This window comes from Cetorhinus maximus, chromosome 2 (genome assembly GCF_964194155.1).
Source record: "Cetorhinus maximus chromosome 2, sCetMax3.hap1.1, whole genome shotgun sequence".
NCBI classification, from domain to species: domain Eukaryota; kingdom Metazoa; phylum Chordata; class Chondrichthyes; order Lamniformes; family Cetorhinidae; genus Cetorhinus; species Cetorhinus maximus.
The window spans coordinates 181,871,881-181,896,926 of record NC_135880.1 but is presented as its reverse complement, the minus strand read 5'-3'; the positions used below and the strand labels follow the sequence as shown (position 1 = coordinate 181,896,926).

The window sequence follows — 25,046 nt, the reverse complement described above, 5'->3', positions numbered from 1 at the left end:
CAATTTTGTCTAATGCTCTTGTAAAACGCCTTGATATTTTTACTACATTAAAATTGAAACATGAAATAAACATTACAAATGAAAGTTGTTGCCTTGCATTACAAATTGACCCTCCCACTGTGCTTAAAAGACGTGAGCTATTAAATGCACTTTCCTGTTTGCTTCTTTCAAAGCTTTGGATTTCTTAATCTTGTAACTTTCACTTTTTTTTCTCTCTGTTTTGAAGGTTGTTTACATAGCCCCTGTTTTTTTTGTGCATTCTGTTATCTTAGAACGTTCTTTCCCTTCTCTTCCTGCCTGCCATATCTGCCTCTTCTACTCTTTGGAAACTCCTTAGGCGTGGAGGAAAGTGTGGCCTTATACACTAAATTCCACTAAAACAAGCCCAGTTTTTGGACTAAAATATTTGATCAAGTCAGAAAGGAGAATACTTATCACATCATTCTTTTCCAAGGTGCCAGTCAATTGGATTGTCAAATGAAGATTTTTGGAAAACTGATTAGTGCCTCTTAATTCTTCCCACTACCATCTTCAGTGTATTGGTAGTCAACATACAAACATGTGAACAAGGAGCAGGAGTAGGCCATTCAGCCCCTCAAGCCTGCTCTGCCATTTAATAAGATCATGGCCGATCTGATAGTAACCCGAAATCTGCATGCCACATCTGCTATTTCCTCCACTTAGTTACGTAATGGTTCATTTATCTCTCTGGATGATCCCACCTCTCTTGACTAATTCCTTCTGTATTTAAAGGTCCTTGATGTTAACTGCCAATCTTCTTTCAATCTGCCCTGCTTCAGTGTCCAAATCTCTTTCGGGTTATTACTGAGCACCATTCTACAAATCTCAAGTTGCCATTAGTTCTCACTTTCAATTTATTTCCTTCTATTCGATATTTAATAGTCTCCCATACGGTAAAGGGCTCTTGCCTGGAACTGAATGTTTTAATGATGTTGGAGGAAATATTTATTCCATTCTCCAGTTGTTCCGAGAATATAAAAATTTGCAAAATAGTTGTGATTTTGTTTTAACTATAAGGAGCTGTTTTAATTCCAGTACCTGGTGGCTGGGATGCTCGATACAGTTGCTGTGGAGGATCTTTGGGCTCTGTTGGATGTCAGGTTGCTAAGGTATAAAAACAAGCCCCGAAAACCTAAAATAACAAGTTGGTTAGGATAGGGTTTTTTGTGTTTCCTTCTTTCGAGAATACTTTATTAAGAAAGCTTAAGAATGTACTATCTCCCAAGACACCAGATACAAATTTTGTAGGTGGCTATGGAGATCTCATGGGGAAATGTACACTGATAACACTTTGCTTTATGTCTCCACCATCCCCCTCGATGCCTCTGCTGTCAGATTGCCTGCTTATCTGGCATCCAGTCTTAGATGAGCTGAAATACCCCCCTCCAATTAAAACATTGGAAAGACCAAAGCCATTGTCCTCGGCCCTCGACACAAACTCCATTCCCTGGCCACTGGTTTAGTCTAAGACAGTGACTGGAGGGATGGAGCCAGAGTGCTCTCAACCTTAGCTGCTGCTTTGACCCTGAGCTAGGCTTCTGACCAACCTCCTTGTAGGTGTTTACCTCCACCTCTTAGAACATTGTTCATCTCCGCCCCTGCCTGAGACCATCTGCTGAAACCCTCACCTATGCCTCTGTTCCATGCTTCACTGATCCAACATGCTTCTGACCAGTGCCCCACCTTCCATCCTCTAAACTTGAGGTCATCCAGTTTTGTAGCTTACACCATTCAGCCATTCCCTTGAACCACTGGGCTGTGAGGGGATAAATGTGAGATCAATTTTGAAGATTAAGAAGTTTTTGTTCAAGTGCTTTGATGTGTTGTTGAATGAGCATATTTTCTAAGATAACTTTGCAAGCAGCAACAACTTCATTCACTCAGTCTAATTTAATGTGTTAGTGTTTTGGTCCAAGACACACTATATAAAATGGATTGTGTTTTTTGAGTATTTGGTATTAATTATCAGCTGTCCTTTGTGTAGTTACATGTCTACATTCGAAAAGAAAACCTTGATGGTTTTGTGAAGACTTTCCTTAAACTACTCCCACTTGATGGGAATCCTGGTGTTTATGCAGTGAACTCCGAAATGGTAAGTAAAAGTAGTGGCCTCAAAACCAATATTTTCACTTTATTTTGTTATAAAACAGCTCAATACTTGGGTCAATTGGACACTCAAGCTGCCATTGATGATGTTCATGACATTGTAACTGTAAATCAGCACAGACAGTAATACAGATCTTTATCCTAGATCTTCAGGCTCCCCACCCCACCCCAGTAACTCAGCTTGTCACATCCCAGATCCATCCTCATTGTTTTAGTGTTGTGGAAACAATTTTGATCAAAATCATGAATGACCTTTGCTGACTGTGACCATGGTGCCATTATTCTTGGCCAAATTTGACACAGGCCATTACACTACCCTGATCTTCTTTCTGATTTGGTGCTTCTGTTTCCATTCTTGCCCATCTTATTAAAGCTAGAACAGTTCTACCAATTGTTTCTCTTGCTGTCATCTTTGGAGCCCTTCAGAACCATTCCTTCTCACCCTGTCCGCAACCCTCACCTCACCAACATGCTCACTCTTGACAACATCTGTGGGCAAGGGCTGAGCTTCAGCATCTAGATTGAAGTCTGCTTCTATCCTTACTCTTTTCTCCACCCTTTCGCTGCCTGGCATGGTCCAATTTGTTTGCTCAACATTGTGTTCAGAGTTGCAAATTTTCATGTTCAAGTATTGGTAAAACCGAAGGCATTTAAAACAGCCTTGCTACAAATTCCATTTCCTTCTCTCTGGCCACCATCTCTGGTTGGACCAGTCTATTTGTAACCAGAGTCTCCTATTTGAGCCTGAGCTGAGTTTTTAGCAGGGCAGCGGTTAGAGAGCTAATGATGGACTCTGTGCCCTTGCACTGAGGTGAGACTTGCACTCCACTGTCTGCTGAATTTCTGCTGGCAGAGTCCAAAAGATATTTAGGTACCAAGGGAATTGGTGGTTATGGGGATAGTGTGTTGATGTAGAAGATTAGTCATGACCTTGTTAAATAGTGGAACAGGCTCAAGGGCCAAATTGCCTACTCCAGCTCCTATTTATCTTCAATAAAGTGTTAATGCCTGCATTTTTACAGGGATGGAATTGATCTGAGGTGAGTAGCAATATTGTTGAACTTGAACTCTAATCTGTAAAAGCTGATGGTGCTCTCTCTCTCTTCCAGTGCTTCACTAAGCAAGGAGGGGAGCTTTCTCATGTAAGTGTGATCAATGCCAATCTCGAAGTCGTCTATGATGTGTTTGTTAAACCTGAGAATGAAGTGATTGATTACAACACCAGGTAAGCAATCACTTTTGTAAATCATTGATATTCATGTTTTAATAGGTTAAAGGGAAATATTTAAACATACCAGGTGAAGGTGTTTTTAATTTTTTTTAAAAGTCAACATTGGTCCCAAAAGTGTGCTTAAAGAATTGAGCTGACTGAGAATAAAAAAATTGTATTTTCAGAAGTGGAATGACTACAAGTAATGTATTCACAGAATAAATTTTAAAAATTGAAGCACAGGCACAATGTCTCAAAACTGACGACCTCGGGTACCAAGGTCGTGTTGGATTTCGGGCGAGCGGGTCGGGCCGTGGGTGGTTCATGTCATGCTGGATCTGGTGGGGTCGAGGGTCACTTGGAGTGCAGAAATAGACTGGCGTGTGAAGCGGCAAAGCAGATAACACTGGTCAGGCTCCACACCATGCCAATGCAGCGTGTAGCTAAATTGTCCAGGTTGTTTTTTTTTTCTTTTGTTATAATGTGCCGTGCACTAATTTTAAAAATATTTTGTTTTTGGACAGCTGGATTTAAGACACTACTGTGCTTTAATACTCATTGGCAGCGTTAACATGGGGAGATCCTCTGCATTGAGCAGAGAAATTATAAATCCATTTTAAAATTTTTTCGGTCATGTACAAGGAAAAGTTCATCCTATCCTGCACTTTCCTCTTTCCCCACACTCCCCTGGCACACAACACATTGAATACACTTAGATCTTGTCTTAAAAAAATACACCAACTCCTTTCAGTTAACAAGACTGTTCTTTATAGTTTGTCTCTGATCAGCTTTAAACTTCCAATATGTAGATTTTCTGGTGTGACTCGAGAGGACTTGATGAATACAAAAACAACTACCTCAGATGTTCAGTCAGCATTACTGGGCATGCTTAGTGCTGACACCATTTTGATTGGTCATAGTTTGGACAAAGACTTACTTGCACTCAAGGTAAGAGTCTTTCAATTGCAGGGAAATTGACGAGCTTATAATGGCATTTTAAGCAAAATTTTTTTTAAATTGTCCAATAATGCTGAATGTTTAAGTGCTTTCCAAAATGTCTTATGGCGAATAGAGCTTTGATACAGTTTGTGAGCAACTAGAATATAATTTATAACATGTTTCTACCTGTGAAACTAGCAATTTGCTATAATCCTAGATCTAGCAAATTTCCAGAGATGTTTAAGATTTTGATCTGATGGAACAATGCCTAAACAACCCCTTTTTAGACTCTCTATAAAGTGGATGAGTAAGTGCTACCATTTACCAAGTCACTAAGTAATGTCTGGATAATCGGTTTTGACTAGGACTAGTCTGGGAAGCAATGATGTGCATTAGAACTCTAATCATCTCTTAATTCTTTTGCCTACTCAAAGCCTTCCATTCCCTGACTTCCATACACCAATTGTACCTTACAGTTCCCAAATGACTTAATTGCTTCCTTATCTTGTGTGTTTTTCCATTAAATTTTAGACTACTTTCCTAGCGTAGTAATCACAGAAGTCTCTGAGCTTGAACCCACTTAACTGCTAATTCTGTCAAAGAAATCTGAAATTCTTTGCATATACTGTAACCAACAGTGAAATCTCAAACAACAAAAAAAAAAAATAGCTTGAAAAACTCAGCAGGTCTGACAGCATCTGTGGAGAGGAAGACAGAATTAACATTTCGAGTCCGTATGACTCTTCTCTCACAATCCATGTCCGAATGAAGTGGATTCTAACACTGGGGCAATTGCTAATCCTTTGCCATCTGATAAATGGCCTTTTTCACGTTGATTGAAGAGAGCTTCCACTACTTCAATTTGGGAACAGGAGATGGTGATGATGTAGCTTCAAGTCCCTGTTTCACTTAGTGGCAAAAGCTTCCTGTCTCCCTGACCAACACAAGGTTTGTCAATATAAAAATAACAGGAACAGTACCCTTTAAATGGTTTTCTAGGCTTATATGACCATGGATTTAAAAAGAGAACCATAACTTGCCCTTTATCGTTCTAGCTTAGTTTCTTGCAAGCCAAACTAAAAGCTTCCAGTGAATGAAGATCTGTGACCTCTTTAATGCACAGGGTTCAGCACTCCTGTTAAAATCCAGAATTTGAAGCACATTTTGTATTTTTTCGATAAAAGTTTAACCAGCCCTGCTTTCAAAAAGATAACAAATCCAATTCAAGTTGGTGAGTGCTGCTGAGCTTGATATAATTTGTGTTCCATAGTGAGAACAAAGGGAAACTAGGCAGCCTTGGATCAATGGTGCCGGGGTTATGCCTCTAGTTTTAAATTGAGTTCCCCTCCAGAGACTTGAACAGGTAACCTTGGATGACACGAATCTGAACCTTCTCCACCTGATGATGCACCAAGCTTTCACTGAAAATACCTTGTAGAACAACATTGTTAAACTATATAAAGCGTGAACTTGTACTTGTGTGTGCACAAGTCGATGTCATAGTTTAGAGAACAGTTTAAGCAGTGTTACATCAACACATCAACTCCCATTCAGGCTGCTCTCTGCTAGAGAGTGCCCCTCATTCCAATATCTTTCTCCTGCACTTCCAAAGTAAAATGTTTTTGTTTTTCACCCTCTTTGTTGGATCTTGTAGCCAGTTCTCATTTAAGGGTAACTTAATGGTTCTTTAAGAGCTGCTAATCATCCTTATTGTCCCTGCTGCCTACACACTTCAGCACAACCATTCACCGTGCGCTAGGAGGGATACATTTATTTAAATGTGTTGACCTTTTGTGCAGTTTGAGATCAGTTCTGTGCTCCAGAAAGACCTGGTGCCCTGTGGATATGCCCCTTTTAGTTTTTGTAGTAAACTTGCTAAGCTTGCTTTTCTATAGTGTACTCTTAGTTCTGTTTTCATTTGACTGTTTCTAGTTTGTCCTTGCAAAATTCTTCTGTAGACTCACTGCCATGTTGATATAATTGGATGGAGGTAATGGATTTTCTCAACTGGTAGCCTCCCTGAATTGTGACCAGTTTGATTTGTGTTGGCAACTGGTTGTGAGACCTGCATGCTTGGGATTTATTGCGGCTGACAGAATATTTTGTACAATTAAAAAGCAGCTACTAACGAATTTTAGCCTAGGCCATGTCATTGCATTCTGAGTTAATTTATTGTGTAGTTTGAAAATTTCCAACATGTGAACATGATTATGGCTTTATTTTATGCATCTTTATCAGAAACAGCATGCCACAGCCAAATTTAGGAAAGAGCATTTAATTTTTAACCACACTGCATCTACAGTAAACTCTAAGCATTTAGTAATCTAGCTCTGGGCATTTGAAGATTTAATTAATCCGTTTCAATTTGAACTCGGATTACAAGAGGGGATTACATGAATGATCAAATACCTGGGAGTAGGTGGTTTGCCAGAGTGTCTCCACAAATAATGCAACACAGTGAATAAAGAAAAGTCCTTTTGTTTATAGAGGATTCAGAGATAAGAGCAGACTTTGGCTTTAGCTTGAACCTGAGTGCTAATTAACTCTTGGCCTGATCACACTCTCATCTTGATTAATGAAATGAAATCATCTTTGTGATGCCCTGGAGAATAAAATTACTACATTTAATGTTTAGTGAAAGCAGGCACACAGGATCATATGAGAAATTGGAATCAAAGAGCTATTGCTTAGATGCAAATGATTAGTGACAGTTACACTTGATAGCTGGATGCTAGCTTTTAGCTTCTTTGAAAGAAGAGCCATGGTCACCAGGTTATTGGTGGCAAAGTTATCGTGCTCAGCTGAAACTGAATTTATCATAAATGCTGTTTGTTTTACTATGAGCATCAACGAGTACTGAAATTACCCACGTGGCCACCTTTGTAATTGTTGATATGCTGTCTGTACTTGGGATGGGTATTATGTTCAAAGGTAAATTATTGTGGGGATTTGAATGCTTTAAGTGTCAGCATGTCAGGTAGAGCACAGCTATGTACTACAACTGCTTGCGTTTATATTGCACTTTTTAATGTAATCCAAAGTTGGACTCTGAAGCATGTACAAAAATATTAGGACAGATGACTAAAAGTTCAGAGAATTTAAGGAGTGCCTTAAAGAAGGAAGGAGATGCAGAGAGGTTTAGAGTTGGGGCCAGGCAGCCAAAGTTATGGCTACTGATGGTGTGATTAAAATCAGGGATGTGCTTTGGAGAAGCACAGTTTTGAGGGTTGTGGTCCTGAACAAGGTTAGAGGTAATGAGGGGGTGAGGGCATGAACGAATTGAAAACAAGAATGAGAATTTTAAAATTGAGGCATTGTTGGCCCAATGTCAATCAGTAAGCACAGGTGATGGATAAACAGGACTTGGTATGAGGTGGGTTATGGGCTGCAGAGTTTTGGATAGGTTCAAGTTTATGCAGAGTGACCCAATGGCCTTTTAAGTGCTGTTAACCATTGTTATTGTCCCTGCTGACACTCCACAACCATGCAACATGTATTAGGAGGGCTAAATTGAATGACAAAGTCAGCCAAGAGAACGTTTGAATAGTCAGTCTATAGGTAATAAAGACATGGATGTGGGATTTGGCAGATGATGAGTTGAGGCAGGGACTGAGTCAGATGATATGGAGATGTAAATAGGTCGTCTGTGTGGATATGTGATCTGAAGCCCATCTCGGGGTCAAATATGACATCAAGGTTATGAACCATCTGGCTCGGCCTCAGACAATTAACAGTGGGGGATAGAATTAGTGACCAGCGTGTGGTGTGGGTGAAAACGATGGCTTCACTCTTTCCCAATATTTAGTTGGAGGAAATTTCTGCTCATTGTGTTAAATTAGGGACAGTAGAGGGTCAGGAAAAGTGATGGTAAGGTAGAGCTGAGTGTCATCAGCATACATGTAGAGACTGGTTTGAGAACAAAATTCCCACAGTGTATTTTGTCCAAAGACCCCCTGCTATATTGGGGTGACAATTATCCAGCTCTTGCATCAGCATCTGAGTGAGTTTGGTAATTGGTGCTAAATTCTGGGTGAGCTGGCGTGAGGCTTGTAATGAAAAGGATTGAAACTGCTCAAAGGAAAGGCACAGGTCAGACAGAACCTAATGAAGAGAAAATACAGGTTGGTCATCTGGGGAGGCCTTTCAACACTGTAGGGTAAAAGATGGGAAAACCTTTCAATAGAATTATTAAAAACTGAAGGAAGGAATTGTCAACAGCTGAAGTTAATGGATTAAGCATCGTGGTTTAAGAGAAAAGTGGGAGATTCTTGGGTAATATAAAAGGTCATCTCGTGGAAGAAGCTTTGAAAACTTTGAAGAAACTAAGTAAGATTGATAGTTACCAAGCAGGTTGCAGCAAAAAAAATATTTCTGGGAAGAGTTTTATTATTTCATGGGATGAGTGTGTCACTGGCAAGGCCAGCATTTGTTGTCATTCCTAATTGCCCTTGAACTGAGTGGTTTGCTAGGCTATCTCAGAGGGCAGTTAAGAGTCAACCATATTGCTGTGGGTCTGGAATCACATGTAGGCCAGACTGGGTAAGGATGGCAGATTTCCTTCCCTAAAGGACATTTGTGAGCCAGATGTGGTTTCACAGTAATCAATGATAGTTTCATGGTCACCATTACTGAGACCAGCTTTATATTCCAGATTTATTAACTTAATTTAAATTCTGGGCTGCGTGGTGGGATTTGAACCCTTGTCCCTCAGGTATTAGCCTGGCCTCTGGATTCCAGTCCAGTGATGTTACTGCTATGCCACCATCTAGAATAGGTTTATTGATGAAATAATGTGGATCATGAAAGTTGAATGGATATTGCCAACAACAAACTGTTAGGCTGAATGACCCTTTTTTTGTTGTGTACTAGTACTCATGAAAAGCAAATGTAAAGGCTGGGTGAGGGGGACTGCATTTGTTGAAGGAAGGAATGAAAGATGTTTGATGGAGGGGAAGGAATTGGGTTTGGCATGTCCTGTTGAACAGTGCAGAGATAGTGATTGCAGTGGAAAAGGAATTTCAGAAGGTCTGGTTGAGTTGGAATTGTCTGAGCTTATGTCAGCAAAGGAGAGCAGTTTGGAATATTTACAGAAAGTGGTGGAAAATCTTCTCTTTTCACATCTGATGTCTTGCATGAGTGCAGACATCTTATCTTTATTGGAATCCAGTTCCCAGAAGTGAATTCCTGTATCCACCAGTCCCTCAGCACAATGTGTTCCCTTCGTTAATACTGAGGATCATTGATTGCAATACTGGACACTGGTCATTATTTTGCTCGCTTAGATGATTGGTGCAGATTATTTTGTAATCCGTGTAATGCAGGAGAATGTGTTAGAGATGTTATAGTTGTCTCCACATGATGAACGTACCCATTTTATATGATTAAATGCTGTGAATTACTGTTGCTATACTAAATAAAAAGCTTTATCCTTTCTCATGAAATTCTTTTCCTTCCTAGCTTATACACAGCATGGTCATTGACACCTCCGTTGTGTTCCCACATTCCTTAGGGTTACCCCACAAGCGGGCACTCAAGAGTTTAATGGCAGATTACCTCAACCATAGCGTCCCAGACAATGGTAAGTAATTTTGAGAACAAATAGGAACTGGAGTAGGCCATTTGACCCTTCAAGTTTGCTCCATCATTCAGTAAGATCATGGCTGACCTACCTCAACTCCACTCTCCCTTGGGGTAAGGAGACCAAGACTGTACACAATACTCCAGCTGTGGTCTCACCAAAATTCTATATACTTGTAAGACATCTTCACCCTTGTGCTTTAATCCCTTTGTAATAAAGGCTTAATACTTTGTGTCTGATAAATTTGGTTTTGTGTATGAGGACACCCAGGTCCCTCTGAATACCAATGTTTTCCTATGCCACTGCATTTCAAAAAAAAAATTCTGCCGTTCTGTTTTCCCTGCCAATATGAGTAACTTCATGCTTCTCCACATACCATTCTATCTGCCACATTCTTGCCCACTTGTTTAACCTGTCTATATTCCTGTGCAGCCCCTTTGCATCCTCACAGCTTACTCTCCTGCCTAACTTTGTATCATCAGCAAACCTGGATACATTACACCACTAGTTACTCCTAAACCACATGAGAAATCAGAACAGGTGACCAAAAGCTTGATCAAACTGGTAGGTTTTGAGGAAAGTCTTAGAGAGAGAGAGAGAGAGAGATGGTGAGGTTTAGGAAGGGGATTCCAGAGTTTAGGGTCCAGACAACACAGCCACCAATGGCGGAGCGATTAACATCGGATGCTCCAGAAGTCTGAAATGAAGAGTGCAGATATGAAAGTCGTGGGACCGGAGGAGATTGAAGAGAAGGGAGAGGTGAGGCCATGGTGGGATTTGAAAACATAATTTTAGAATAGAGGCATTGACTCTCAGTAAAGCAATGTAGGTCAGTGAGTATGGTGGATGATGGGTGAGCAGGAGTTGGTGAGAGTTAGGATACTGGCAGCAGATTTTTGGATACCCTCTAGGGAGGTAGAACATAGGGGGCTGGGCAGGAGTGTGTTTGAATAATTAAATAACAAACATCCAAATGAGGGAGTTAGCAGGAGGTGAGCGGAATCGGGTGCAATCCTTGTTAATTCACTTTCTCAGATGTTCCCAAATACTCTACCTTTACTGGGTTCTCCTCCACCCTTGGGGTGCGAAGTTCTGTTTTTTTCATATAGCTTGGCCAGGCAGGCTTTCAGGAACCTGAATGGTGAGCTTACTGCTTTGCTCCTGTGTCTAGGCCATCTCGGTGTCGATTAGAAATTGCTCAAACATTTTCATTTGCTAGATACAAATGGATGGTTTGAGATAAACCTTGCTGTCCCAGTATAGATATTCATGTGACTTCAACAGAATAATGTGAAATAAGGCCAGTAAATGATTTGTAGAGTTTATAATCAAATGGCTGTTGATTTAGTCTTCAAATTCTCAAAGAAGACACCCTTTTATTTAACTTATCTGTGATAAATAAAATCTCTTTATATGAAGGGTTAGCTTTTTAATGAAGCAGGTCACAAACACAAGAATTAGGAGCAGGAGTTGGCCATTCAATCCATTAAGGCTGTTCTGCCATGCAGTAAGATCATGGCAGGTCTGATTGTGGTTTCAACTCCACTTTCCTGCCTGCTAATGTAATTATATCCTTTTAAGTAAGGAGACCAAAACTTTGTACACAACTCCCAGATGCAGTCTTACTAAGGCCCTGCACAGCTGTAGGAACATTTCCCTATTTTACACCAGCATTCCATTTGCCTTCACTTACTGTACCTGCATAGTAACTTTTTTGATTCATGTACCAGGACACCCAGTTCTGTAATCTATCTCCATTTAAATAACATACTGCTTTTTTCATTCATCCTGCCAAGGTGGGCAAGTTCATATTTTCCCATATTATACTCCATCTACCAAATTTTTGCCCACTTACTTAATTTATCCAAATCCCTTTTGTAAGCTCTGTCCTCTTGACATCATTTGTGTCATCAGCAAATTTAGCTACTACACACTCGGTCCTTGTGAAAGCTCAGGCGTATAGCTTCTATGTCTGACCCATGCAGTTAAAGACATTTCCGAATTTAATTGCTTTTTCATTCAGGGCAGCAGTAAAGGAACAATGATTGTCTGCAGAGTTAGAAAGGGAAAATGACCAGATTCTCTCTCCTGGCTGGAAGTGCCTCTTCTCTGCACATTGAGCCGAGCCCAGCTCTGCGCCGGTCTCCACACTCCACGTGCTTACACTTCCACTCAAAACTCCCATGAGCAATGAGCCTCTGGCTGAAATATGAGGAGCCTCTGTTATAGGGAAAGGCTAAAGGAGCTGGAATTGTTTTCCAGGGCAGAAATGGTTGAAGAAACATTCAAAATCATGACGGATTTTAATAGAGTAAATACTGTCTCTACTGACCAGAGGGTTGATAATCAAAGGGCACATTATGATTGACAGGAGTCAGTAGGGCAGGTGATCATAAGAAACAGGATTGGGCTATTTGTTCCTTTGGGCCTTCTCGTCAATAAAATCATGGCTGACCATCTACCTCCAACTCCACCTTTTCCCTTATCAACCTCTGTCATGAATATACTCATTGTAAGCAAATTCCCTTTAATGGGGAATTGGATAAATACTTGAAAAGGGAAAAATTCACAGGGCTATGGGGGAATAGCAGGGGAGTGGGACTAATTGGATAGCTCTTTGAGAGCCGGGACGGGTGTGGTGGGCGAATGGCCTCCTCCTGTGCTGTATCGTTCTAAGTAACACAAGATGGCTACTGCTGGTATTGCACTACAGGAATGGAATCCTTTCAGGAGGGGGTTGGTAGGGAAAATAGAGAATAACTTTGATTTGCTTTCCTCATTTCTTGTGCTAGTTGAAGGCTCTGATAAAGGGCGTGCATGTATGGAGCTCATGATGTGGAGAGTGAAGCGTGATGCAAAAGGCAGGAAATGGTGAGACAACTTGGAAAGGCCAAGAGAATAATGGTCCAGAGCCTTCCAACATGCGATGGCCCAGTGGATGATATCCTACACATCTTACCTCTGCCTCATCCAGTTGAAGACAATATTTGAATTGTGTATACATGTTATGCTTGTTTGTAGTGAGATGGTAATAAGACAGTGGGTCCAGATTACAAAATAAACTGGGCTAGTGAAGCTCCAGTGTCTTTTTAAAACATTTTGAACCATAAGGTTAAAAATAAATCACTCATTACATTTGAGATGCACACTGCATAATTTCTGAGAGGGGGCTGGTTTTTGATTTACTTTTGTACTGACCAGTAATTTGGTCTGACATAGTGCACACTTACTATCCTGCAATATATTTAATACTAATGAGGCTATATGCTGAAGGTTTTATTTATTGAGCATTGAGACATCCATCATAATTATCATTGAAGAAAATACATGTAAACCAAAAAAAAAAATTGAAGTGGTTTTCCTAAGATGCAGCTGCTTTTTCATTTCCATTTCTTTGTGTAGATACAGTGAAGGACTGTGCTGGAGCATTTTGAATAATCCCTAGTCAAGCTAATCAACTTCCATTGGTTGAATCATGGTGGCAATTCCAAAACAATAGACTATCACAATGGTCTTTCCGTGAAACCATGCTGACCTCTGGAAAATAAAGCAGGTCTGGATAACTTCATGGTAGAAAGTACAGTAAAATCAAGGATAGTAATGATTCATAAAAGTGGATTTTTTTTGTAATTATGGTAATTGTCATGCCTCATCACTTAAAGGAATCTCTAGTGGATGGTCCAGAATGTATAGTGTTACCAGCCTATGTATATCCTTCCTACTCCACACTCTACGCACTTTGAACACTTGGTTATGCTACCGGATTCATGTCAAAATGTTTATTTTGGTACCAGGTTACTGATGTGCTGTCAGGCTTCCTGTTCCTCCTCATAACTTGGGCAGGAAAGGATTAAATCTACTTGTAAAGTTGACGACGTCTTGAGTAATAGCAGTTCCGGATAGCTTAACAAGGATTTTTCCATTTAGAAAAATATGTATTTTTGTTAGCTTGAATTTGCTGGCTAAGTTGCCAAAAGTTTTGGAATGTCCTGTAATACTTGATGGATTGAGATCTTCATTAAATGTTCATGTTTCGATATTTTGGCAAGGAGATGGGCTATTAAAATTTACTAAAGCAGTTTGGTATTTGCGTTTTCAAAAATATTTGCCAGAAACATTTTTGCCTTGTATTTTTTTCTGATAATGATTCAAGCAATTTTTTATCACAACTTTTCTGTCTTCAATTTATGGATAGTTTCATTAAAAGGAAACATATTTATAAATCTGTGACAGACCACATATCCCATCCAATTAATTACTTTGAAGAGCAGTAACTAGATGATCTTTTTACTGTTCTTAAGTAATGGGTGAAAGGATATAATAAATTGATCTTTTTAGTTTCAAGGGACCAGATTTAGTGGTAGGTATAAGTTAGGTGATCAGTACTCTCAAGCATTGAGCAAATTAGATAGCTACTTGCCATGTGCGCATGTCCTGTCACATTTGGAGATTGGGAGGGTTTTGTCCAAGTTGCTCTGCTCTTCCACAAGCTTCAGCACATTGGTAGCTCAGCAAGAGACTCCATCATTAAACTCATGGAAGGTGTGAAGTTCAATTTATCTGCTTGTCATCAGTAAACAGACCAGAAAGAATTATGAACTCTATTCAAGTGTAAGTAAAGTTTTTTAATGGTATGAAAAGTCTGAATTGATGCCAAACAACCTCTGACACTGTAAATTTACTTTTACAAGTGTGGAATCTCATTCTTTCAAATTTTAATGATTGTTGGAGTTTAACAAAATTGTTAAATGTTCCTTTTTTTTGTCTCTCTTTCTCCTGTCCCCCTGCCCCCCCCCACCCCATCTTTCTTTGCCTCTCTTCTGATTCGTCATTGAAATGATTTAATTTCCTGGTTTAGACTGTTGCTCAAGATTATCAATCTGGTTGAAGAGCCCCACTATTGCTTGTCCTGTTCACATAGGTCCCCCATTCCCTGTAAAATTCTTTCAGCAGTGAATTCCTGCAAGTTGCTACTCAAAGGCCTCTGCAAAATTGTGGTCAGCTGTAAGTGTAATGAATGGCAAATGTAGCTCTGTGGCCACTGACTGCAAAAGCTGGGCCAATATATTTCTCTCCAGTGCAACAGCAGATGAGTTTTCAAACAGTATAATTCTCAATATGCTAAAAAGGTTTATGGATAGTTTCATTAACAGGAAATATATTACCAGAGTTACATATAGGGTATATGCGTAATAAATGCTGCAGTGACACTATGCCCCATGAATAAGATTTGGGGGATGAAAACCTTCAGCCTTGTATATGTTCACACAAACCATTAGTACAATGTCCTGAGCTATTGTGCCTCGTATTTGCCATTTTGGGGAGTTACTTGGCACTAGAACCATGGCTCAGTGGGTAATGCGCCGCTCATCTGAGTTTGGAGATTTGTGGATTGAAGGCCCTCTCCAGTGACTTGGGTGCATGATCTTGTCTGATATTCCAATACTGAGGGAATGCTGCACTGTTTTTTGGGAGAGATGTCAAACAGAGGGTCTTACCTGCCTTCTCAGGTGTATAGAAATGATCCTACCGCATTATTTGAAGATTTGGGAAGTTTCCCTGTTTTGGGTCAATATTTATCCCTCAACCAACACCACTGAAATATTAGCTGGTCATTATCACATTGCTGTGTATAGGAGCTTAATGAACAAATTGACTGCTGTGTTTCCTATATTAAACCACTGACTACATTTCCAAAAGTACTACATTGGCTATAAAGCCCTTTGGGATATCTTGAGGTTCTGAAAGATGCTATATTAATACAAGCCTTTATTCTAAATGCCTTTTGTTCTTATATTTCTAACTGTAGTTTCCTCTAAGAATGCGCTGCATTTATATAACAGATTTTCTTGATCTCAGGAAATCCTGAATGCTTCACAATGAAGACTGACTAGGCTAGGACTTGCAATACTTTTGTAGGATTCAGAGGACACCAGGTCATTACAACAATTATGATAATGTGACACACACACTGGGCAGGAACGTATCTTTGGCTCTAACACAGCACACGCTCCAAATGGTGCTCTCATAAACTGAAACATGTTGTGGGACCCACTATAATATGGCCTTGGGGTGCTTGGTGCTGGGGTCCTGTAAGCAACCTCAGTGGCTCTTTGTACTGGTGAAAGAGGCAATATGTTTATCCATCCCATTTTGAGGTTTTAGCAGGTTAACCTCAATCTCAGTATCTCAGACAATGAGCATGTTGATATTAATAGTTAGGAGCAAACATTTCTAATTCATTATGTTTCCACCAGTCATTTCTCAAACGGAAGTCAGAAAAGGTTGACCCAGAAACTCGTGTTGTGGCTGATGTTCTCAAGACACAATACTTATTGTTAGCTTGGAGCTTGTGCAGTGAAGATAAAAGCCTTTCAGTGACATTAAAGATTGTAGATTCATGAATGCACAGATGAGTTTGTTTTCTCAGGAGTTGGACAGGTGATTGAGGTAGGATTAAGCTAAATCTAGTGTGGGGATTTCAAACCTTAAATCCATTTGTCCTCCAACGCAGATGTAATTTCTTCATTCCAGGTCTTAAATGTGCTGGATAATTAGCTGTTGGAGCAAAAAAAATGTTGACAAATAGATTAAAAGGTGGAAACTTGCTGGGAGTAATTAGTGAAGGCTCCTTTTGTCTCTCTAGGAGATTAGATTGGCAGGAGGTTTAATGCTCCATATTCATCTTTATGTGGTTTCCTACTTCTTGTGAATTAAACATTGATGATTTGTTTTTGAATAGATTGATGGGGAATATGTCTGCTCACGAGCAGCTGCCAATACCAGTTAGTTAATATCTTTCTGCTTAATTTCCAACAACCAAATGCTCCAGATATCGGGTCGATCTGAATGTGTCCTAAGAGGCACAATGCTTCATATGCATATTCATAGAAACATATGCTTCAATGTGATTTTTTTTTTGCAGCTATTTCTCTCACCTGGAGGTTCTGAGTTTGACATTAATATTAATGTTAGTTAAAATCCATGATGTGCATTTCTGTCTCAGATAAATGCTATCTCAAAGGTAAATTATGTTCATCATGGTGATTAAAGAAAAATTTGTTTTGGATGGGGTGGTTTCATATAAAGCACATTTTCTGATAGCTGAGGAGACCAATCCGTGAGAGGCAGGTTCTGCTGCATGTGAAGTGGTTACCAGGTGTTGTTGTGGGTCATTGTTTTCAGTGTTTGCTATGATCCCACTCCTTTACAGGTTTTGAATGGTGTTTTGCAAACTGTCCACTTGCCTGGATTCCAATTGCTGTAATTGGTATATTAGCACAGGCAAGCACTTGTAAATTAGTATCTCTGGTCATTCACTTTTCCAGGCCATATCGCGATTTTGGTCCTTTTTGTTGGCAATTCTTGATTTCCAATTCTGCATACGCACACCGAGGTTGATACATCAGTCATTTTACTTGGGTCAGTTCTCTGCTCAACTTGACCACAACTTGGCAAATTATTTTTATTCACAGGAACAACTTTGGAACTGTGACACTCAATATCACACATCTTTCCCTTCATCCTCTCCGGTTTGCATTGAAGTTCGAGAATCTCATTGTCCTTCTCCCGATGATAAAATTCTAACAGTTCGTTAGTTTTGGTTTTTAATTCTGCATTCAACCAGTTATTTTGATTCACCAACGATTCCCTTTCTTTTGCAAGGTATTTTCCCTGATATTTCATGACAACTATTGATGCTTGAAGTTCATCAAGTTTTAACTGAAGATTGATCTTTGTTAAATTTGCTTCTACAAGTTTATCATTTAGACATTCAGATCCTCAGTCAAGTGTCTTACTTTCTGTGACTGGTTCTCAATTGTTTTTACTAATTCTCTTTTTTCATTAGCAAACCCCTCTTTCATACATGAAAGTTGATTTTTTACGTTAATCAGGTTTTCCTTTATTTGCTTGTTATCTGCAAAATAAGCATCTCATTTTTGGCCACAGTAGTTTTCTGAAGTTTAAGATCAACACGATCAACTGCCTGCTGCAATACAGTCATTTCCACATTACTGTCTCCACTAACCAAATCATTACCCAAAATAAAATCACCCCATCAATGGGTGATTTAGGAATAATTCCCACCATAACAATTCCATTTACAAAGTGATTTTGTAAGTTAACCTTGCACAAAGAAAAAGGTTCATAAATTCCATTAATACCTATTGGTAATACTTGTTCCTTCATAAAACTACCTGGAACACAAATTATATCATCAGCCATCATCAATGATTGATCTGTCCCTGTATCTCTCAGAATTTTAATGTTTACTTATTTTGTTGGAGGAGTAAGGGAACACTTCTCTGACACAAAACATCCAGACCCTCTGTTAGCCTGACTTCCTTCACCAGTAATCAAAGAAGAATTCTCTGGACTATCCTGAACCATATCCCCCTTACATGTATGTTCTGAGGGAATATGTTTCACCTGTACCACCGCTACAGTTTTAACAACCACTTCCTTTTCTGATGCTTTCTTTCCTGAGGATTCCTTAGGCGTTCCTACTACTGCAATAGGTCTAGCATTTAATTTCCAGCAATCAGCTCTAACATGTCCCACCTTATTACAATGAAAACACTTAGGCTTTCGAATGTCACTTCCACCTTCAGTACCTTCCGTTCTGGTCTGAGGGTAAATTTCCTGAGAACTCCCAACTGCCCCTTCTCTCCCCTGGCTGCTTGCCTTCTTTTCACTTTCCTATCTTCTGTTCTTCTCGAGTTTAGAAAAAGGGTTGATCTATGGACTAGTTCATAATTGTCAGCCATCTCTGCTGCCTTTCTAGCTGTTTTAACCTTCTGTTCCTCCACAAGAGTTCTCACTTCCAAAGGAATTGAAGCTTTAAATTCTTCCAAAATAATTACTTCTTCATGAACTTCATACGCCCATGTCCAATGGTCAAAATTACTTTGCTTTACCCTTTCAAATTCAATATAAATTTTTAAATTTGTTCATAGGATGTGGACATGGCTGGCTAGGGTAGCGTTTATTTACCATCCCTAATTGCCTTTGTTCAGAGGGCAGTTAAAAGTCAATCACATTGCTGTGGAGTCATATATAGACCAGGGCAGGTAAAGAGGGCAGATTTCCTTTCCTAAAGGACGTTAGTGAACCAGATGGGTTTTTACAACAATGGTTTCATGGTTAACATTGGACTTTTTAATTCCAGATTTTTATCGAATTCAAATTCCATCATCTGCCGTGCTGGGATTCAAATCTATGTTCCCCAGAGCATTACCCTGGGTCTCTGCATTACTAGTCCAGCAACAATACCACTACGCCATCGCCTCCCCTAGGCTGTTTCCTTATATTCCAAAATTTTCTGACTGTATGCCTCAGGGACTAACTCATATGCACTCAGAATAGCCTTTTTTACTGCATCATAATGCACCGCCTCATGAGCTCTGCCTACCAACCTACTCTGTAAGAGCAATGTCTGGATTTCTTTTGGCCACTTCATTTGCTTAGCTACCTTTTCAAATTAGATAAAGAATGCCTCTACATCCCTTTCCTCAAACTTTGGGAAAGCTTGCATAAACTTAAACATCTCCCCAATAGGTTTTAGGTTGAAGGTTTTTTCATCATTAGAACTTTCCTCAGCATCTGAGACCTTTTTTAAACTTCCAGCCTTTTAAGCTTCCTTAAATTCCTTCATTCTCTCTTTTATTGCTAACTTTTCCCTCTGGACATCAAGTTTTCGCATTTCTACTTCTTTCTGAAATAATCTCTCTCTTTTTCCTTTTCTTTTTCCCGCTGTCTCGAGTTCCAGTTTATTCATTTCCAATTCTCTTTTTCCTTTTCGTTTGCCTCCACTTAAGTTTTCTCAGTTCCTTTGCTTGTTCAGTTAGAAATGAGGTTTGAATTTGAAGTCTCACTACCACCATTTAAGCAAATTACTCCGGATGCTGGAAACCTGAAACAAAACAGAAAATGCTGGAAAAACCCAGCAGTTCTAGCAGCATCTGTAGAGAGGGAGAGGGAGAGAAACAGAGTTAACGTTTTAAGTCCATGAGACCATATGTTTTTGTTTCACTACCTCCAGCTGTGACTCACTAGTGTCAGGTATTGCTTCCAACTTTAAATGCTGTGCTATTATCTCAACTATGTCTACTTTCCTCGCCCTTTTGGGTAATTCTAACTCCAGTTTATCCACCAATTCCATCAGCTTACCCTTGGTAAATTTCTGTAAACCAGTCAGGGTTACATTTTCCATCTGTTTTTAAAGGAAAAAAAAAGCCTGAGCAACCAATGTTCAAGGATTTCCAATCCCAGACCAATTATTATTCTGCATCCAACCACCTGCTGTCCATATTTCAAATCCTGCAAGAGCCCCTGTTTGTTACGATCCCCAGCTGAGGTTACCCCTGGACAAGCCTGATCGCAGGGTGGAACCCAGCTTGATAGATCCTAACTTTTATTTGTTTCTTTAGTTACATGAAGAGTGGCTACTGAACAGAGTCACCGAAGTCAGCAGATGAACTTCTAACAAAAAAATAGAACATTTATTCAACAAGAAACGATGAACTATATTACAATACTTCTTCACGCGCAACTATACCTTTACAAATATATACAGAATTTGTAAGGATAACGCAAGTTACAAAAATTATCTTATACTCTAATGTCCACAGTGAGTACACAGTCCATGTAAACCTATAGCACCCTGTGGTCAGACACATCACACTCTGAAACCAAGTGACAGATGTCACCTCAACCAGATGCTATTGGATCTCTCCTCAACTCCCCCCAGACACCTGTCACCCCGTGAGTCAACCAGTCTCACTGAACTCCATCTTTCACACGAGGGTTTCGAATCTCCACTCTGCAAGAACTCGCTTTGGAATCTTATCCCAAACCAATGCTTTCCCTCAGATTCCTTCCGCAAGGATTCACCTCCAGGGCTTTGAACTCTCATTCTGATGTTCCTCTCCCTTGGTCACCATGTGCATTCAAGCTGTCTTCCACACACTCTGTTTCTCTGATTGACTCAGCTGTCAATAGCACACCACTGCATAGCAAAGAGTTACAGACCTTCAGCCGTCTCTTTGGACCTTCTTGTCTCTTGCAAACAGTTCTTGCTTTAAATCTGCTTTATGCAGCTTTTGTCTCTTTAAATCTGAAGCTTGGAGCCATTCTTTCTGCCCCTCGCTATTAACTTCACTTAACAGGGTCTTTTCCAGGTTCCTGTCCTTCCTTTGACTAGAAGGTCTTCTTGGGACTTTCCCCTCTTCCATTCCTCTAGATTTTGGGGTCTTTTCTTTAGCTTGGGACTGGTTATCTGTCCCCTTTGCTCCAGTCTCTCCTGGCAGCAACTTTCAAAGCCCAACTGAACTCAGCTTCCAAATCAAAAACTGCTGTTTCTCTTCTGTGTGTGTGTATGTGGGAGGGATCTGCCTCTCTGGCCCCCTGTTGCTAGGCAATAGTTCAATTCTTCTGCTCTTGTTTGTTTAACTTAGCTGCAACAGTCATTAAAAACCTTATTAGAAATGCAAACACCCTTTTAGAGTGAAACTAAAACTCCATCTGACCTTTCTTAATGCTACAGGCATAGAAATACATATCAAACTTAAATTTTAAAGCTAAAACTCATTCCTAATATCCACATATACCAATATAACTTACTTAAACTTGCTTTATCTCCTAACAGTGTTGATGCCTGTTGCCAAGCCATTGTCAACATTGATTGTCATAGTGGTGCACATTGGCCACAGGTGACATTGGCATTTTCCTCTCATCAGTTAATGTCTCCCAAGTGTAAGAATTGACGTTTAAGGCCTTCATGTCATGGGTGTGAACAAAAATGACCATCGCCAACTCTCAAATCTCCCCTCTTGTTTACCTTCGTATTTGGGATAAATAATATTCAAACCATTCACTCTGGAGGATTTATTTGTTTTGAGCTGTCTTTGTGTTTAGTCCTTCCATCTCCTTTTCAATTAAAGGCAAGTATTTTAATTTAGTTACATCAACTTTACAGCACAGAAACAGGTCATTTGGCCCAACTGGTCTATACTGGTATTTGTAATCCCACATGAGCCTCCTCCCACCCGTTGCCCTATCAACATATTCCTCTATTCCCTTCTCCCTCATGTTTATCTAGCTTCCCCTGAAATGTATCTGTGCTGTTTGTCTCATCCACTCCTTAAGAGTTCCACATTCTCCCTACTCTGGGTAAACAAGTTTCTCCTGAATTCCCATTGGATTTTTTAACAACTATTAATATTTATGGCCCATAGTTTTGGTCTCTCCCAACAAGTGGAAACATTTTCTATACATCTACCCTATCAAACCCTTGCATAATTTTAAAGACCTCTATTAGGATAACCCTCAACCTTCTCTCTTCTAGAGCAATGAACCCAGCCTGTTCCTTTCCTGGTAATTTATATATTCTCTCAGGTCCAGTGTCATCTTTGTGAATCTTTTTTGCAGTTTCTCCAGTGGCTTTATTTACTTTTTATAATATGGAGAGCAGAATTGTGTACAGTACTCCGTGTGATCTAACCAAGTTTCAGTTCAAGTTTAACATAACTTATTTGGTTTTTACTACTTAAGTTAGAATATTGTTCCAACTCCCCTGTGACTATTTGTTGAAGTAATGATTAAGATTAAGAACTATCTTTTCTGCTGATCCTCTGTTTTGTATGGTTCTCATTCTCCTATCCAATTGCCATGTTACTTTTTGAGGTATTGAATGTTTTGGTGGTATGGTTTTTTAAATCTTTACAGTTGCACAGTGAGGAATGTTTGTGAATTGTTAAATATTAAATCAATTACACAGTTAATGAATACATTACAATCGAAGCTTCCTGCTTTATATTAATGGTAGAAATCAGTAGCTTTTAATATCTTTTTCTTTTGGTATATTTTGGTCTGTTTCTACAAGGTAACCAATGTAAAGTGTTGTGTTAGTCTCCATCTATATTCAGATCGGTGAACTACTGTACAGTTTAATTGGTCTAACACTCACCCACTAGGAGGCTTTTCACCTTTCCTGTGAAGTTTTATTATTTGTTGTTTTGATCTTTTGGAAGGACTACTTTTGACTTTTTATTTTGCCAGTCAGCACTGATAGATTTTGGGAAGCCCATCCCAAATGAATATTGAGCGTAACAGTGTGAAGGCATTGAATTAACTAATGTGGTTTAAACTAAAAAGAAAGAAATAGGAGTAGACTGCACAGCCCATCTACCCTGTTCTGTCATTCAATAGGATTATGGTTGATCTTGGGTTTCAACTCCACTTTCCTGCCTGCTTCCCATATCCCTTGGCAAAATACTGCTGTGGTTTGCTGCTGTCTTCTGCAGTATGGCTGACCAGGAAACTCTCCCACTCCTATCACCTGCCCTCAGGCATATTGGAAGAATTTACGGGCTGGTAATGAACTTGTTTGGCCACATTACAAACATACCGTCCATGGCCCGAAGAGGGACTTGAACCTGGAGCTTCTGGCCTAGAAGTAGGGAAGCTACCACTGAACCACAAGACTTCAATTGCTGGCATTATCAAACTAAATCCCAACATAAATCGTCATCTTCAGCAGAGGAAGAACAAGGTGAAAAATTGGGCATAGGTTAGTCAGTAATAAAGACCCTAACCCTCTGCCTCAGAAGGCGGTGGAGGTGGAGGTAGACAGGTTCTTGTTAGCCAACGGAATCAAAGGTTATTGGGGGTAGATGGGAACACGGAACTCGAAACACAAACAGATCGGCCATGATCTTATTGAATGGCAGGGCAGGCTCGAGGGGCCAAATGGCCTACTTCTGCTCCTACTTTGTATATTCGTATGAACTTAAGAACGTTTTTTGCCCCACGATATTTATCTATTTACCATGGAACCATATGATTATGAAGAAGTGAGCCGAAGTATTTTGTGTTATCGGTAGAATACCATTGGAATGAAATTATTTGTAATTAATAGTAAAAACTCTGAACACTCTTCGCTATTAGGCTGGATTATTGAACCCAGTTTAACAACTCTCTTACCAGCCATTCTAGATCAAATTAAGTTCTCTTCTTATTTATCTTCCTAATGTTGTTTTTCATTTCTGTAGCATTTTCCCCCCTTTGTTTGGATTATGTTCCATGGTTACCAGCAGCTGGGCCACACCCAAGTGCCCAATGTTTATGTGTTGTTGGACAGCCTAGCCCTGCCCTCATTCACATGAGTACTGTTCCTGTAGGATTTACTAGAGACTGGGATTACGAATCCTAGATGGCATTTGCCCTTCCTGCCCGAGTGTTAGTGTCACTCGTCAACTTCTGCTCTGACTACCACTGAACTGAGAAGTCCTGAATCATTAACAAAGTGTTGGTTCCTCTGTTACAAGGTGAGGGCTGGGGGTGGGGGTGGTGGCTGCTGCTAGTTCCCTTGTAGTCTCTGCTCTTCCTCCAATTGTTCGGCTGCTTCAAGCTTCTTTCCTGTTTGTGTCCTGACTCCGTAACCCGCTGTCCTTTCTGCTCCTCACAGCCTGTTCCTGGTGCAGAGCTTTGCTGTTTGTGAAACTCTTGCTCTGTTCTGAGAAATGGAAGAGAATGGTGGAGCGATGAAAAACAGGGATGCTCAAGAGAACAGAATTGAAGGAACACTCAAACCATACTTGTTTTTTGAACAATACAGACAGAACAATGTTCGAAAGAAGTGCAAAACGATAACGTTCCATTTTCTCAGATTATCTGATCATAACTGACTACTGAAAAAAATGATTTTACATTTTGCACAGATTGGGGATGTAAAATAAAATGCCTTAATTCTTCCCTCAGCCAGATTGGTAACTGTCACAAGTCTCCATCTTATTCCTACATCAGGATAGTGCGTTTCCAGATTACCTACTCCAGGGTTTCCAAATGCTCAACCGTGACTATTGTCCTGCTCTGACCCTTTCTCTGCCTTTGTACGCTAATGATTCCTGTACCCTCACCTCCTGCACATTAACGGGATGAGCAATTGCCTTACTGAATCAGCTTTACAGCTTTACAGAACTTCTGCCGAAGGGCCATGGAGGCTCGAAACGTTGACTGATTTCTTCTCCGCCGATGCTGCCAGACTTGCTGAGTTTTTCCAGGTAATTCTGTTTTTGTTTTGTTTTGGATTTCCAGCATCCGCAGTAGCTTTTAGCTTTTTGTTTTAATCCTTTCAATATGCCTGATGGCATGCGGTGAGAGTGGGAGAGTTTCCTGGTCAGCCATACTGCA

The 25,046-nt window shown here is 39.9% G+C and overlaps 1 protein-coding gene across 1 annotated transcript in view; it reads left to right on the top strand.

The window, feature by feature from the left end:
- The window catches only part of LOC144689728 (uncharacterized), a 35,658-nt gene extending 21,733 nt beyond the window's left edge, over positions 1-13,925 (top strand). The window contains exons 10-15 of the mRNA XM_078557078.1: positions 1,057-1,130; positions 2,006-2,113; positions 3,237-3,352; positions 4,147-4,285; positions 9,734-9,854; positions 12,647-13,925. Of these exons, the coding sequence (XP_078413204.1) occupies positions 1,057-1,130; positions 2,006-2,113; positions 3,237-3,352; positions 4,147-4,285; positions 9,734-9,854; positions 12,647-12,729 (641 nt within the window). The 3' untranslated portion in view covers positions 12,730-13,925. The remainder of the gene's footprint in view (positions 1-1,056; positions 1,131-2,005; positions 2,114-3,236; positions 3,353-4,146; positions 4,286-9,733; positions 9,855-12,646) is intronic.
- The last annotated feature ends 11,121 nt before the right edge of the window (positions 13,926-25,046 follow it).